This window comes from Erythrolamprus reginae, chromosome 5 (genome assembly GCF_031021105.1).
Source record: "Erythrolamprus reginae isolate rEryReg1 chromosome 5, rEryReg1.hap1, whole genome shotgun sequence".
NCBI classification, from domain to species: domain Eukaryota; kingdom Metazoa; phylum Chordata; class Lepidosauria; order Squamata; family Dipsadidae; genus Erythrolamprus; species Erythrolamprus reginae.
The window spans coordinates 35,960,028-35,974,971 of NC_091954.1; the positions used below are offsets into that span (position 1 = coordinate 35,960,028).

At 38.8% G+C, this 14,944-nt stretch overlaps 1 protein-coding gene across 2 annotated transcripts in view; it reads left to right on the plus strand.

The window, feature by feature from the left end:
* Window positions 1-14,875, plus strand: part of TBC1D12 (TBC1 domain family member 12) — a 79,065-nt gene extending 64,190 nt beyond the window's left edge. For both annotated transcript variants that reach the window (XM_070752362.1, XM_070752363.1), the window contains 5 exons: window positions 4,965-5,036; window positions 6,733-6,861; window positions 8,452-8,561; window positions 10,470-10,728; window positions 13,239-14,875. In XM_070752362.1, coding sequence (XP_070608463.1) covers window positions 4,965-5,036; window positions 6,733-6,861; window positions 8,452-8,561; window positions 10,470-10,728; window positions 13,239-13,307 — 639 coding nt within the window. In that variant the 3' untranslated portion in view covers window positions 13,308-14,875. The remainder of the gene's footprint in view (window positions 1-4,964; window positions 5,037-6,732; window positions 6,862-8,451; window positions 8,562-10,469; window positions 10,729-13,238) is intronic.
* Window positions 14,876-14,944: the final 69 nt, after the last annotated feature.

Consider the following 14,944-nt stretch of genomic DNA (forward strand, 5'->3'; position numbering starts at 1 on the left):
CATTGTCCAATATTTGGCCACCAATCCAATTCATTCTTTTTATTTTGGGAAAACAGTCTGCACTTTTGGAAGATTCCCATCGCATGGCCTTGAAGTGGGATTTTATGAAGTTGCAAATGGCTCACATACATTCCTTACCTTTCTCCCAGCTTCCAGGACATTCCAAGGATTCTCTCTCCTTTCCTTAGTTTATATTGTCAAGTTGTGAGTTGAGGTGTGTTACGAGTTAGCCTTGACAATGGGTGTTTTGACTAGGAAATTTTGATAATTGAAGTCTACACACTTTAAAGGTGCTGATGTTGGAAAACAATTGTGCAGTAAAGTCCTACAACTAGTCTGGGAACAAGGCTGACATATCTTGCTCAGGCAGAAGGCAGTTCTGAGCCTCAGTATTTCCCTTCATGTTCAGTCAACCTGCACTTTGAAACGAACATTTATCAATAAGAAAGCACATTTCCACTTTCTGTTTGCATTACAAAATGCTAAAACATAACCTTTGAGTTTGAAGCCGCCTTTGTTTCTTCATTATTAAACACATACTATATGACTGCATCATTTTTATTAAAGTGCAAATTATTTCAATCATGTTTATTGCTTATAATTATCATTGCCTTGTCCCTAAATTAAGTACCGTATTTTTTGGATTATAAGATGTACCAGTGTATAAGATGCACCAAGATTTCGAAGAGGTGAGTTAGAAAAAAACATTTTAGTCCTCCTTGGCCCCCAGAAGCACTCTGCAGGCTACCCAAACTGTTTGCGCACCCCGTTTTTTGCAAAAATTGGTCTGTTTTAACCCATTTTTGTGAAAAATGGGGTGCACAGAAGATTTCGGAGGCCTACAGAGTGCTTCTGAGGGCTGGGGGAAGACAAAAACACCTCCATTTTTGCAAAAAACAACCTATTTTTTTTTTGCAAAAACAGGCATTTTTGCCTTCCCCCAGAAGCACTCTGTAGGCTTCCAAAACCCTTTGCACACCATGTTTTACAAAAATGGGCCCATTTTTAATCTGTTTTACAAAAAAAACGGTATGTGAAGAGGGTTTGGGAGGCCTGCAGGGGCTGGGGGGAAAGCCAAAATGCCCCCTTTTTTTCTGAAAAATGCTTTGGTTTTCACCTAGTTTTTGCAAAAACTGGCATTTTTGCGTTCCTCAGCCTCCAGGAGCAGTCTGCAGGCCTCCCAAACCCCCTACGCACCCCATTTTTGCGAAACTGAGATGTAGGGTTGGGCCTTCAGGAGGCAAAAATGGCTGTATTTGATGTATAAAATGTACCAACCTTTTCACCAGCTTTTAGTGGGGAAATAAGATGCATCTTATAATCTGATAAATATGGTATGTCATAAGAGAATGAACATACTGGATTTCTTATTTTTAATAAAATTCCTTTTTAAATGCAGTAGCTGTCCAGAGAAAATGATGAGTGGAGAACAGATTGGATGTATTATCCTGGACCAATAGCTCTAATGACCTGATGTAATTCATAGTATTGATTAGAATTATTTTCTATATTAATATTTGTAAAGTACTATTAGGATTGAGGAGGTAAATAAATTGCCCAAATTAATGGGTAAAATGCCTCCATAAGAAATAAATTTTGTTATACCAAACAATCCTTCCTCACATATATGCTAATTGCCAAGCTGTGCACTGGTTAGCATCCTGACTGCCACATTTATATTAATTGAAATTTTTGAACATTTCCATATAGAATATATTGTATTCATAGATCTGTCTAGGCAGGAATATCGGCTTTACAATACAAAATTTAGAATATTGGAATGTCCTGTCGTCAAAGTAGAGTATAAAGCATTTCTTCTTTGCTGAAGTTGAACCTAGTATGTATTTTTCTTGAAAAATAAAAGCGATCGACATTCAAGATAATTAATTCATACACATGAGTTTTAATGAGATTTTAGAAGTAATTTTGATGACATGATTGCTGGGTGATAAAATGTTGGTTGATATTAATAGTTATTTTATACACACACACACACACAGAGAAAGTATGTCACAGAAATGAGTACACCCCCTCACACTTTGTAAATATTTAAGTATATCTTTTTATGTGATAACCCTGAAGAAATGACACTTAGCTACAAGATAAAATAGTAAGTGTACAGCTTGTATAACAGTGTAAATGTGCTGTCCCCTCAAAATAACACAACAGACAGACATTAATGATTAAACTGCTGGCAACAAAAATGAGTACACCACTAAATGATAATGTCCAAATGGGGACCAAAGTGTCAATATTTTGTGTGGCCACCATTATTTTCCACCACTGCCTTAACCCTCGTGGGCATAGGGTGCAGCAGAGCACGGGCACACAAGTTCTTTGGTCGACCATGGTAAGGCCTGTTCTGAGTAGAACCTATCTTGTTAAACTGCTATATGGTCTTGGCCACCGTGCTGCAGCTCAGTTTCAGAGTCTTGGCAATCTTCTCATAGCCAAGACCATTTTTTGTTTTTCCAGATCCTCAGAGAGTTCATTGCCATGAGGTGCCATGTTGAACTTCCAGTGACCAGAATGAGAGAGTGAGAATGATAACACCACATTTAACACATCTTCTCCCTCTTCTCACCTGAGACCTTGTACCCCTTGCGAGTCACATGACACCAGGGAGGGAAAATGGCTACTTGGGCCCCTTTTGGACATTATAACTTAGGGTTGTACTCACTTTTGTTGCCAGCAGTTTAGATATTAATGACTGTGTGCTGTGTTGTTTTGAGAGGACAGCACATTTACACCGTTATACAAGCTGTACACCTACTTTACATTGTAGCCAAGTTTCATTCCTTTAGTGTTGTGACATGAATATATATACTTTAATATTTAGAAAATGTGAGGTATTGTACTCACTTCTGTGATATTATAAGTGTATATGTATGTAAGTAGCATATTTTTGCTGCTAATGAAAAGTAAGGGAAACTGCATCTATTTCAAGCTATTTTACTATCATCAGCTAGTCATACCCTTACCGGGATTTGAACCTGGGCAGTCGGCCTGTAAGGATAAAATATAGTTGGTCGGCTATAAAAATTAACTGCCTTGAATGGCCCCTGGAGGAGCTGAGTGGCAAAAAGGAAGCAGTATGCTCCCTCCCACATTTGGAGATACCAGGGTGATTCAACAGAAAACCAAACAAACATGCATACATACTTGTTTGTGTGTGTATTTGTATAGAGGCAAAAAGGAAGCAGTATGCGCTCTCCCATATTGGGTACACCAAGGTAACTTGACAAAAAATCACATATAGCCCTTCCCTGGTACAAGCTTGAGAAGAGAGCCTGCAGTCTAGACACCAAGGTCACTGCTTTACAAGTCAGTGTTTTACAAGGCATTTGTAGGTTCAAATCTCAGGAAAGGTATGGCTAGCTGATGAGAACAAATAAGCTTGAAATATATCTGTAACCCTTCCCTGGTACAGAGCTGAAGGGATTGGATACTGTAGCTTAGAGGTTAATTCTCTGCCTTACAAGGCAAAGGTTGCAAGTTCAAGTCCCAGTGGCTAGCTGATGAGGCCAAAATAAGACCGAAATAGATCTATCCTAGTCTCCCTTAATTTTAAAATTCAGCAAAAACATGTGACATATATGTATGTTTGTTTTCGTAGATTTTCACGGTTAAAGGTATGACGGTCTTGGCATATTCGGGTTTCTTCCCGTGTAGGATTTGGAAATTTCTGGCGACGTTTCGATGAGGTGTTCGCCCTAGAACAAGGACAGAAGCACCAGTCCGAAGATGACGAGTGGGACCTTGTCGAAATGTCGCCAGAAATTTCCAAATCCTACACGGGAGGAAACCCGAATATGCCAAGACCGTCATATACATACATACATACATACATACATACATACATACATACATACATACATACATACTATATACATGTAACATATTTTTGCTGATAATGAAAAGGAAGGGAGACTAGTATAAATCTATTCCAAGCTTTTTATGCCCTTATCAGCTAGCCATACCCTTACCGGGAAGGGGGGGGGGGCAGAGAGAGAGTAAGATCACAGGTAGAGAGACTGAGACAGATGAGATATACAGTGGAACCCCGACATAAGAGCTGCTCTACTTAAGAGCAACTCGAGATAAGAGCTGGGAGGGGAGAGATATTTTTGTTCTACTTACAAGCCCAAATTCGAGATACAAGCGCCAAGGAGCTGTCTCCTGAAGCCAAATGCTAACTTCCGCGTTCGGCTTCAGGAGACAGCTGTGAAGCGGCGCGCGTGTTTTAAAAGGTTGCAGCCGGCCTGGGGGGCTCGGGGGGGTGCTTGCAGCTTTCTTTCTTGCTCTTTTTCTTTCTCTCTTTTACCTTCCCTTCCTCTATTTCTTCTTTTCTTTCTCCTTCCCACCTTCTTCCCTCCCTCCCTTCACTCATTCCTCTCTTACTCTCCCCTTTCATAAGTTTCCTTGCTTCCTTCCTCTGTTCCTGTCCCTTCCCTCTTTCCTTCCTTCCTTCCCACCCTCCGTCCATTCATTCACCCATTCCTCTCTTGATCGCTTAAAGCCGGTCCCTGGTGCAAAAAGGGTTGGGGACCTCTGTCCTACAGGATTGGGTGGCAGAGAAGTTGAACATATGTAAATTTAAAAGTTTAAGAAAGTTTACAAGTTAAGTGAAAGAAACTTCATTATTCATTTATATGTACATGTACATTTCTTCATTAAAAACATGTCTTTCTGCATAATTTAGACTAACTTTGTGAGTTTTTTGAGGGCTGGAACCAATTAAAATTATTTACATTAATTCCTATGGGGAAAAGTCGTTCGAGATAAGAGCTGCTCGACTTAAGAGCCCAGGTCCGGAACGAATTAAACTCGTATCTCGAGGTACCACTGTATGTATTTGTGTGTGATTATTCTATGCAGTTTTTTCCTTGATTTAAAATAATATTTATCGTGTATAGTATCTCCAATTTTAAACTTTAGTTTTTAACCTTTACTTTCTATTTTAGGGTGGCCCTTATCATGACCTCTTGCACAGTGTCTTGGGAGCATATACATGTTACAGACCTGATGTAGGATATGTAAGTATTTGTAAAGTGTTGTCAATCTTTCAACGATAATGACAATAATAAAGTAGAATGACTGGAAAAGAAAGCAAAGGTGGTAGTAATAATAATTAAGGTTCTTCATACAATCTCAAACTATCTGGGGCACAACTTGAGCATTGACAAAATCATCAGTCAGTTGCAAAAGGCAGCTTTTCTTGGATCAGTTTATGTTCTGTGACTCTACTTTTAACACCATCAAATAACATCTTCCTATCTCAAATGCATAGGAAGCATTTGATAGGTGGTTAAAATGTCAAAAGCAGGGTAAACATTTGGCTGACTGTGCAACCAACCATAATAATGATAATAAGGTATTAAATTTGTATGCCTTCCAACTCTTAATAACCCAGGTATTTTACAAATACAAAATAGAAATTACAATAAAATCAAAGCTTCCATAATTTATTATATCGATAAATATGATAATTAATATGATTATAAACATAGGTTTTATAAACTGAGTCAGTTATCACAAATTTAGCTTTTTGACCCCAAAAGGGAAAATAGGTTCTGCTACACTTTGTTTCCATAGTTGAATTTCAATTATGTTGCTGTCTAGGGAATTCTGGGAGTTGACGTCCATTCCTCTTAAAGTTGGTGAGAAACTGGTGTAATTATTCTACAGTGAGGTATTTCATATCAAAGGGTGATCTTATTAATATTGTAACTCTTTGTATAATTGCTAGGAATACAGAAGAGCTATCCCTAGCAAATATAAATATCTTAAGATATCTAGGGATAACCTAGATATCTCAAGATACTTCTCGATAAACATGCACGGGATTGCATTACTTTAAAGTGATATTTTAGACCAGGGATGTCAAACTCATGTCATCACGGTGGTGTCACATGACATATCGGAACTTTTCTCCCCTTCAATAAACCAGGCATGGACATAGCCAGTGTGTGATGCATCTGGCCCACAATCTGGGAGTTTGACAGCCCTGTCTAGACCAGGGGTATCAAACTCAATTTCATTGAGGGACACATCAGGGCTGTGTTTGACCTCGGGGGGGGGGGGGGTTCTGGTTGGCATGGCCAAGGAGTGCATGGCCAGCTTGACATCCTGCAGCCCTCTGCCAGTGAAAACGAGCCCAGGAAGGCCATGTGTGTCCCTTTTGAGCTCCATTTTCGCTGGGAGAGGCACCGCAGTCCAGTCCTTCATTGTTTCCAGGGTGGCGCCCTGGGCCAAATCTAAGCACCCTGCGGGCCATACATGGCCCACGGGTGTTGAGTTTGACATCCATGGCTTAGCCGTTTGGTATGAAGTCATCTACGACCTTGCCTTAACTAGATCGCAAATTACAGGGAAACGTCAGGGAAATATCAGGGAATTTCAAAATGCTTTCCCCCCTGGACATCCTGTGGCTTAGAAACATGTCAAATTTTAGCTATCTTAAGTAAAATATTGAGCATCTTTAACTCATGATGGGCAATTTTTTTCCCCAATATAAATAATCATGTTTACTTTTAGACTAAAGTATAATTCAGCAAGTAAGTGAATGAAAAAAGGAGCATCTAGTTCACAATAAGATGCCCATCTTATTGTCATAATTTGTTAATATCCTAGTTTTCAAAAATACTAAAACTTTTGCCACAGCATAAAAATGAGTCTTTTACATAGTACACTCAAAACTTGTTTGTTTGTCTGTTTGCTTGTGTGTTAAAGGTCCAGGGAATGTCTTTTATTGCTGCAGTTCTCATACTTAATCTGGAGGAGGCAGATGCTTTTATTGCCTTTGCAAACCTTTTGAACAAGCCATGCCAGCTAGCCTTTTTTCGTGTGGATCATAGCATGGTATGTGCCCATGACTTTTTACCAATTGACTTGATTTCTTCTTACTGCAAAATGTTCGTGGACAAGTAAGTAGATGTTGGATTACTGTAACAAAGTCCGCATTGGGCTACCTTTCAGAAAACACTTCAGAAGCTGCAGTTCTCCTGAAAAATGTTGCTGCCAGGAAAATACTGGGCTTATTCTTGCATTGTTCCACTAGCTGCCAATATGTTTGGTCCAGAATATCTAATGTTTCCTCCCATACCAGAAATGGGAATACTTGTGCCTTTCCAGTTGTTACCGAATTACATGCTGGTGGGGAATTCTGGGAGTTGAAGTCCACTCATGGTAAAGTTGCCAAGGTTAAGAAACACTTACTTAGAATCTTCTCTGTCTACCTACCGTATAGAGTGGAAAGGGTGAGGAACTTAGATCATTTTTAGTGTTTGCACCAATATTGTATGACATTGCACCTGGTGAGACACTGGGGGCTTAGCCTCAGGTTATGTTTTGCCCTTAGTGAATATAGTGTAGTCTGGGGAGGCGTCATTTGATCTGTTGGGCTAAAGTTCATTGCTAAGTCACCTTTGTGTATTTTTATAATTTTACTGTATTTTTAATTTAAGTGCATGTTATGCGGAGTTTAAATTATTCTAAGACTATGCAGCTACATTTATTGTTGTTTTCTTCCCAAAAGATTTCAGTTTGTTTTTAAATTGAACTGTACAGCTGTTACAATGTTAGATGAAAGATAGAAAGCATTCTGAAGTGATTTGTCTTGATTGGATTTCTTTACAGCTCAAAAACCTGGCAATTTTAACAGGGGTGTATAGATTTTCAGTATTCACTGTATCTTTGAACAGTGTTTGAAGTAATACAGGTAGTCCTTCACTTACAACAGTTTAGTGACCATTCAAAATTACAATGACACTGAAAAATATGACTTATGACAATTTTTCACACTTGCATCATCCCCATGGTCTGATGATTTACGTCCGAATGCCTGACAACTGGTTCATATTTATGAAGGTTGCAGAGCCCGGAGGTCATGTGATCACCCTTTGCAACCTTCTGACAAGGAAAGTCAATGGAAAAGCCATTTTCACTTAACAACCAGGCTACTAATTTCACAACCGCAGTGATTCACTTAATAAACGTGGCAAGAAATGTTGCAGAAATGGGATGAAATTGACTTAGCAACATAAATAAAACTTCTTAACAACATAAATTCTGGGATCAGTTGTGGTCATAAGTCAAGGACTGTTTGTATCTGTATAAGTATTTCTCAACTTTGACAACTTTAAGATGTGGACTTCAACTCCCAGAATTCTCCAGCGAGCAATCTTAAAGTTGTCAAGGATGAGAAACACTGGCCTACGTTGCCAGGGTAATTAAAAGCTGGAATTATTAACCCTGGAGCATTTGAATATTAGCTAAATTATTTCTCAACTGCATAATCTATTGTACAGAAATTGCAATTTCACTTTAAGATTTACTTAAATAACACACACTCTACTCTGTAAGCTAACGTATAGTTCTGCAGAAGTTTCAAAATTTGTGGCATTTTGTATGTTTTCCTGAATTGTGTATTTTTCTCCCTTTTCTTTATAGATGCTGAAGTACTTTGCAGCATTTGAAGTATTTTTTGAGGAAAATCTGCCTAAACTGTTTCATCATTTTAAATCCTATAATCTTACCCCCGACATATACTTGATAGATTGGTACGTTGAAAACTTAGTTGTCACATTATGCCACATTGATACACTTTCAGATGAAGTTATATGCAAGCCAGATTTTAACAGGAACTCTAGGATTCCTTGTGATTGAGGGTTCTCCAAGCTTGTGGGTTGGTTTCCAAACATTTTGTTACTAGGCTAGGTAACAAAGATGCTACCTAGTGGAGTTTAGGAGATGTCAGTGTTCCACTGAAGATGTTACCTACCCTGATAACAAAACATTCGGAAACCAGCCTACAAGTTGTTCTGTTCCGGGCCTACGCAGATGGAAACCCAAGGAGGAATTCCACTCGATGCTGTTTTAAATTAAACTTTTTAATAGAAGAAGCAGCATTTTACAAGCATATTAGTTCATCTTGGCTGCTTTCCCAGTGAAAATGCAGAAGAAATAAGAGTCCTGGTCAATCAAAGCCAATTAACATTCTAGAGGGATGAGATAGGTTTTTCTGAGTCACACAGACCCTTACCGTTTCTCTAGGCATTCAACAGATGGGCATTTTGACTCCATGGATTTTAGCAGAGAAATAGCAGGGTGCTATCGTGTGGAAACTTCAAACCTCGAACTGACTCCATTACAAATGTTAGAACTCCGCCCTGATTTTCCCACGAGGCCACCTTTAAATACCTATTCGGAGTGGTCACAATTTCCTAGAGTTAAAAACTATAGATTACTTCCTTTTCCCATATAAGTATTCTTGTCTTTTTTCTTAGTCTTCTAAAGCGGGCATCTAACAGAGGCTCATGGTCTACCTCCTGCTCCTCTGAGTCAGATATTACCACCTTTGGCATATCTGCCATCTCTGGTGGTCCCCCAGGTTCATCTAGGTCTATCTCTTCTTCACTTTCATTCTCTGCATCAACTGGCAAAACCACTTATCCAGGGCACCAAGGTGGGCCTGGCTCATCCTCTTCAGAATCTATCATTACCAGAGTTGGTTGAGGACCACTCATAACACAAGTTTGGAAGAAGAAACCTTCATCCTCATCCTACACCTGAGCTACAGATATTCACCATTATTGCAATCCTTATGATTGGTTAAGGATATCTGGTTAGGAGAACAGAAGTAACTGTAACATGTATGCATAAAACATAGAGGAGTAAACAAGAGAATAGAATTTAACTGGTAGGTGGCTTATTGAAGGTTTAACCTTCCATTGCTTAATAAAACAAAAATAGTTTTCTCCCTGGCCAAATAAGATTGGTAAATATGAGAAGAGGAGAATAAACAGTGTTTCACCTCAGTAACTTCTGAGCTAAATTTTTCCACTAAAAACAAATTTCTGGATTGAACTGCATCCCAGAGAAAAACCTGCTTCTTATAATATTATGTGTTCACCTTCTACTGCCCCAATGTATCACCAAACACAGTGGGCAGGTTTTTTAAAAATGCAGTACTGAAATCTAGTCAATGGACAGAATGGGTTTTTATCTAAATATAACTACATATCCACTTATTAAATTGTCTTTTCTTTTTGGAGTTTTAGAGTCAGTGTTGACTTTAGGCAACTGGACAAGTTTTCTGGACAAATTTTCAGAAGTAGTTTGTCAGTCCCTTCTTCCTAGGGCTGAGAGAGACTAGCCCACAGTCACTCGATTGGCTTTGTACTGAAGGCAGGTCTAGAATTGTTTCCTGCTTTCTAGCCTGGTATCTTAACCGCTACACCAAACTGGCTTTCTAATCTTCATATTCCAGCTCTTCACTTGGAATGTAGGAGGTACAACTTGGAAATGGAGAGAGAGCTGTTGCAAATGAAACACCTACTGGTGTTTCTTTCCTTAACCCAAAACATGGTTGTTTATCTAGATTAAATAATCACTGATATTACAAGAGAAATTAGAGGGGATGGTGTTTTGCCCTTACATGCCTGATTCTTTTTAATTTCAAAATGCAGGATCTTCACCCTGTACAGCAAGTCACTACCCCTTGATTTGGCCTGTCGAGTTTGGGATGTCTTTTGTAGAGATGGAGAAGAATTTTTGTTCAGAACTGGATTAGGAATCCTTAGGTTATATGAAGATATTCTCCTGCAGATGGACTTTATTCATATAGCACAGTTTCTAACAAAGCTACCCGAAGATATCACGTCGGAGAAGCTCTTCTCGTGCATTACATCTATTCAGATGCAGAATAGTAACAAAAAATGGGCTCAGGTAAGTACTAACTGTGTGTAATGGATAAACGTTTAATTTTCTCAGAAAGCAACTCTCAATTTAAAAGAGAGGTGCAGCCACGAACAGAGATGGCGATTAACCTTGTCTAGGAAAATAAGGCTTTACCTGTTGCTGAATGAAGGTGGTTGCCTTAAGAATAGCATTCTTGCAACAGACAAAGTCCTGAACTCTCTGGCCACCTGCCATGTACATGTGGTCCTTGATTTACAACCACAATTTAGACCAGAATTTCTGTTGCTAAGCAAGGCATGGCCAATTTTATGACCTTTTTTGTTGTTGCTATGGTTAACCACTGCAGTTGTTAAGTGAATCATGCAGTTTTTAAAAGAACCCAGCTTTCCCCAATTGACTTTGCTTGTTTGAAGCCAGCTGGGAAAGACACACACATCCTGACATGCTGCAACCATCCTAAGTGCCTAGCAATAGCAAAGCATTTAGACTTATATAACGCTTCACAGTTCTTTACTGTCCTCTCTAAGTGGTTTACAGAGAGTAAGCATATTGCCTCCAACAATATGGGTCCTCATTTTACAAACCTTGGAAGGATGGAAGGCTGAGTCAACATTGAGCCTACTGAGATTCGATCTGCCAAACTTCTGGCAGCCGGTGATCAGCAGAAGTAGCTTGCAATACTGCACTCTAACCACTGCTCCACCAAGGCTCTTTACAAAGCTCCATTTCTGCAAGTACAGATAGAGCCTACCAGTTGCCAGGTGCCCGAATTGTGACCGATTGCCTGTGGAAAAGATGCAGTGCTTGATAAGTGGGAGAAGTGGTTATAAATAACTTTTTTTCACTGCCATTGTAACTTTGAAGAGTTGCTAAATGACTGTTTGTAAATCAAGGATTACCTGCACTAAATTGCAGGTATCTGAAAAGCATTTATTGAAAATATTGCCTTTAGACGAGGACAGGCAGATAGCGTTGTAAGAACTATTGAAGCCATGAAGGACTTTGATGATTAAAACTGGCATTGTGAGTTCAATTGCTATAGTTGAGGCAATCTGATTTTATATAGTCCCAGTTAGTTTAATGGGTGTAACTTGGAAAACAGTTTGTATATGTCACATCACCTTAATCTGAAAATTATCAGCAAATTGGTGAAAGTAGATTTTCATTGTCCATGCAATTCCTTTCTCTAGAAAGAAGTGTGTAAGAGATTACTTGTGTCTTAGGTGATACAATGAAGACTCACAGGCTGTGTACTTAAGTTAGGGGAGCTACAGTTCTGCATAAAAAGTGCCAGTGAACCATCCCCAAGAATCGTTTATGTAGACCAGGGGTCCCCAACCCTTGGGCCATGGTCTACTGCTGGGCCACAGCCCATTTGAAACCAGGTGGCACAAGTGGTGGGAAAATGCATTCACTTCTACAAGTAGCAGGCACTCACGTGCAAAGCTCCATCTCTGCTCATGGTAGGCACTCACAGAGAGCTATCCCTTCTGTCATCATTCCTGGCCACCGGGGCCCATTCAGAATCGGGCCATGCAAGCAGTGGGAGAATGTGGGTGCGCAGGGCGACTTTACTTGTGCAAGTGGCAAGCCCTCATGCACAAAGCTCCATTTCTGCAAGTACAAACAGAGCTGCGTGTGCTCGTGCACACTCCTGCCAGTCACACAGAACCATCCCCCAGGGCGCCTAGCCGCAAGTTTTAGGGACCACTGGTCCAGATGGAATTGATTGTTTCTCATTGTTGATTGATGCATCATTTCCAGAAACAGGTGGAAAAACAATATGAAAATTATTTCAACACAAAAGATACAGAAATAAATATATTAGATGCAGTCCGTGCATCCCTGCTGTCAGGGATTTTCTAACTAACTTTCAGAAATTTAACAAGTTATTATACTTACATTTTTCCAAATAATACGCTATAATAATGATACTGCTGATTATAGAGCTTCCCAGATGGCATGCTGAAATTTAATTGAAATCGTTATTACTTTGGATACATTAGAATTCATTATTCTTATGTTAGAGTATATTCCTTAAACCCTCCCTACACTACTAAATGAGCTGCCTCAAGTCTTCGGAGAGGGGCAGCATACAAATCTAATAAATAATAATAAAATAATAATAAATGTTGAAATCAGTTGAGTTTGGGTCTTAAGTTACTCATGATTAACTGAATCATAACTGACTGGGTGAGTGGTTTCCTTAATTTATCACATAAAGCAGAGGTCCCCAAACTTGGCAACTTTAAGACTTGTGGACTTCAACTCCCAGAATTCTCCAGCCAGGAATTTTGGCAGTTGAAGTCCACAAGTCTTAAAGTTGCCAAGTTTGAAGACCTCTGACATTGTTATTTGGTTCTGTTTATAATTAATTAATATAAAACTAATATTGAGCTGTTGAAAAATAGCGGTAGGGGATTGATGGAAAGTAAACGGTTATGATCCACGGCCGATGATGACTAGTTTTTATAAAAGTTAAAAAGAAGTGAAGTTGTGGCCTATTTTTAAGTTTTATTTTAAAAACTGGTTTTCAGGTGTTTGCCTCATTAATGAAGGATAGCAAAGAAGGAGAGAGGAACCATAGTCCAGCACTAAAAAGCTAACTTCCAAGTTCAATTGGAAAAACCACTTGGTTGTGAAAGAATTCTTCTAAAACATCTTCTCAGTGAAAAACCACTAAAAACGGCTTCAGAGACGAAAGAAGAAACAGTATTGACTGAACGCAGTGGTGGAATTTGACGGTCCTTATCCTGCTGCCAGTATTAAAGACCTCTTTTGTTAGAAGATTCCTTTTCACAGGAAGCAGAACAATAAAGTATGAAACTGAGAAAGTGGCTATCGCATATTTAATATTTAAAGTTGAACGCAATAACATTTGTAATAACTTTTGTTGGTACTTAACATTTTGAGGGATACCTTTTTTATGATTACCACAAAGGCACTTTTGGGGGCAGGGCTGGTGTTTTAAAGTAAGGCCCCAGAAACTGCTACCTGAACCAAACGCTTTGGTACAAATACCTCCAAAATGACAGATGAAACCCTTAGGACCAAATCAGGTTTTGTTTTGGTGTACAGGCTTGCCCAGGAAACAGGAGGCTTTTACACGCATCTTTACGAAACTCCTTTTAAACCACAGTTTCGCTTTCCAACTAAGGGAATGCGTGTAAAGCGAATACAGAGGAAACTGCATGCAATTTTGTGTGGAGCCTTTGGCAAATAAGTCTTTTGGCTGAAAAGTGGCAGTAATTGTGGGCTTAGGTAAGCAGCCAAGCAGGTGTTCAGCGTTTTACATTTTGAAGTACTTTGCTTACAGGAAAATTGGTTTCTAATCCATAAAAATCATATGAATTTTTTTTTAAATCAAAGTGACTTATACTTGATGAACACTAGTATAATTAATAAGCTAGTGATAACCCTTTTGCACATTTTACGCAATGTTAATGTTGAAAGTTTTGAGTCCCTGTATATTAAAGTGTTTTCTCATTTAAATTTAATGTTGATTACTGCAGTGTGTACAATAATGAGTACCCAAAATGCATATTGTTAGTCCATATTTTCTCTTTTAACGTCAGAATTGATACTGTAAAGATAACATGTGGAAGGTCGAACTTCCTTCACACTCCAAAACATTTTAAAAATGACTTTTGAACCGAGGGGGATGGAAAGGATACCTCTTAATCTCTCCGAGCAGCTAATGCTTGTTCTTTCTAAGTCCGTTTTGATAGTATTAATGTAAATAAAATTGCCTTCCCGTTGTTTTTTTTCTTTGTACCTGGTCCTTGTATGTGCAAATGAAGTCAAAATTTATCATTGCATTAAAAAGTAAGTGAGACTGCTTCGGTTGTCAAGTGTTTAAAAAAGTTGCAGAACCTATTTTAAAAATTTGGTTACAGTATATTGTAATATTTATGTTGCTATCAAATGTAAACCCACACTTCAATATTACTTATTACAACACTCAAGTTGGAAGTTCAAATGTCTGCTTTTTTTCTCCCCTCTTATGTATTTCCTTGCTCCGGTGTATGTCCTTTACTTGGGTTCTCTTGTACAGTTTTCTTACTTTTCAAGTACAGTATATACATGTATATAAATTGTAAATAGAAGGAATTCTGCCTTCATTCAAAACTACTAGTAACAATTCCTGTGTAAATAAACTTGTAAGCAGAATGAATACTGTCGTCTTTTCAGTTTGTTCAGCCTTCATGTATAAAGGAGAATCTTCAGTAGCTTCCCCAATGAT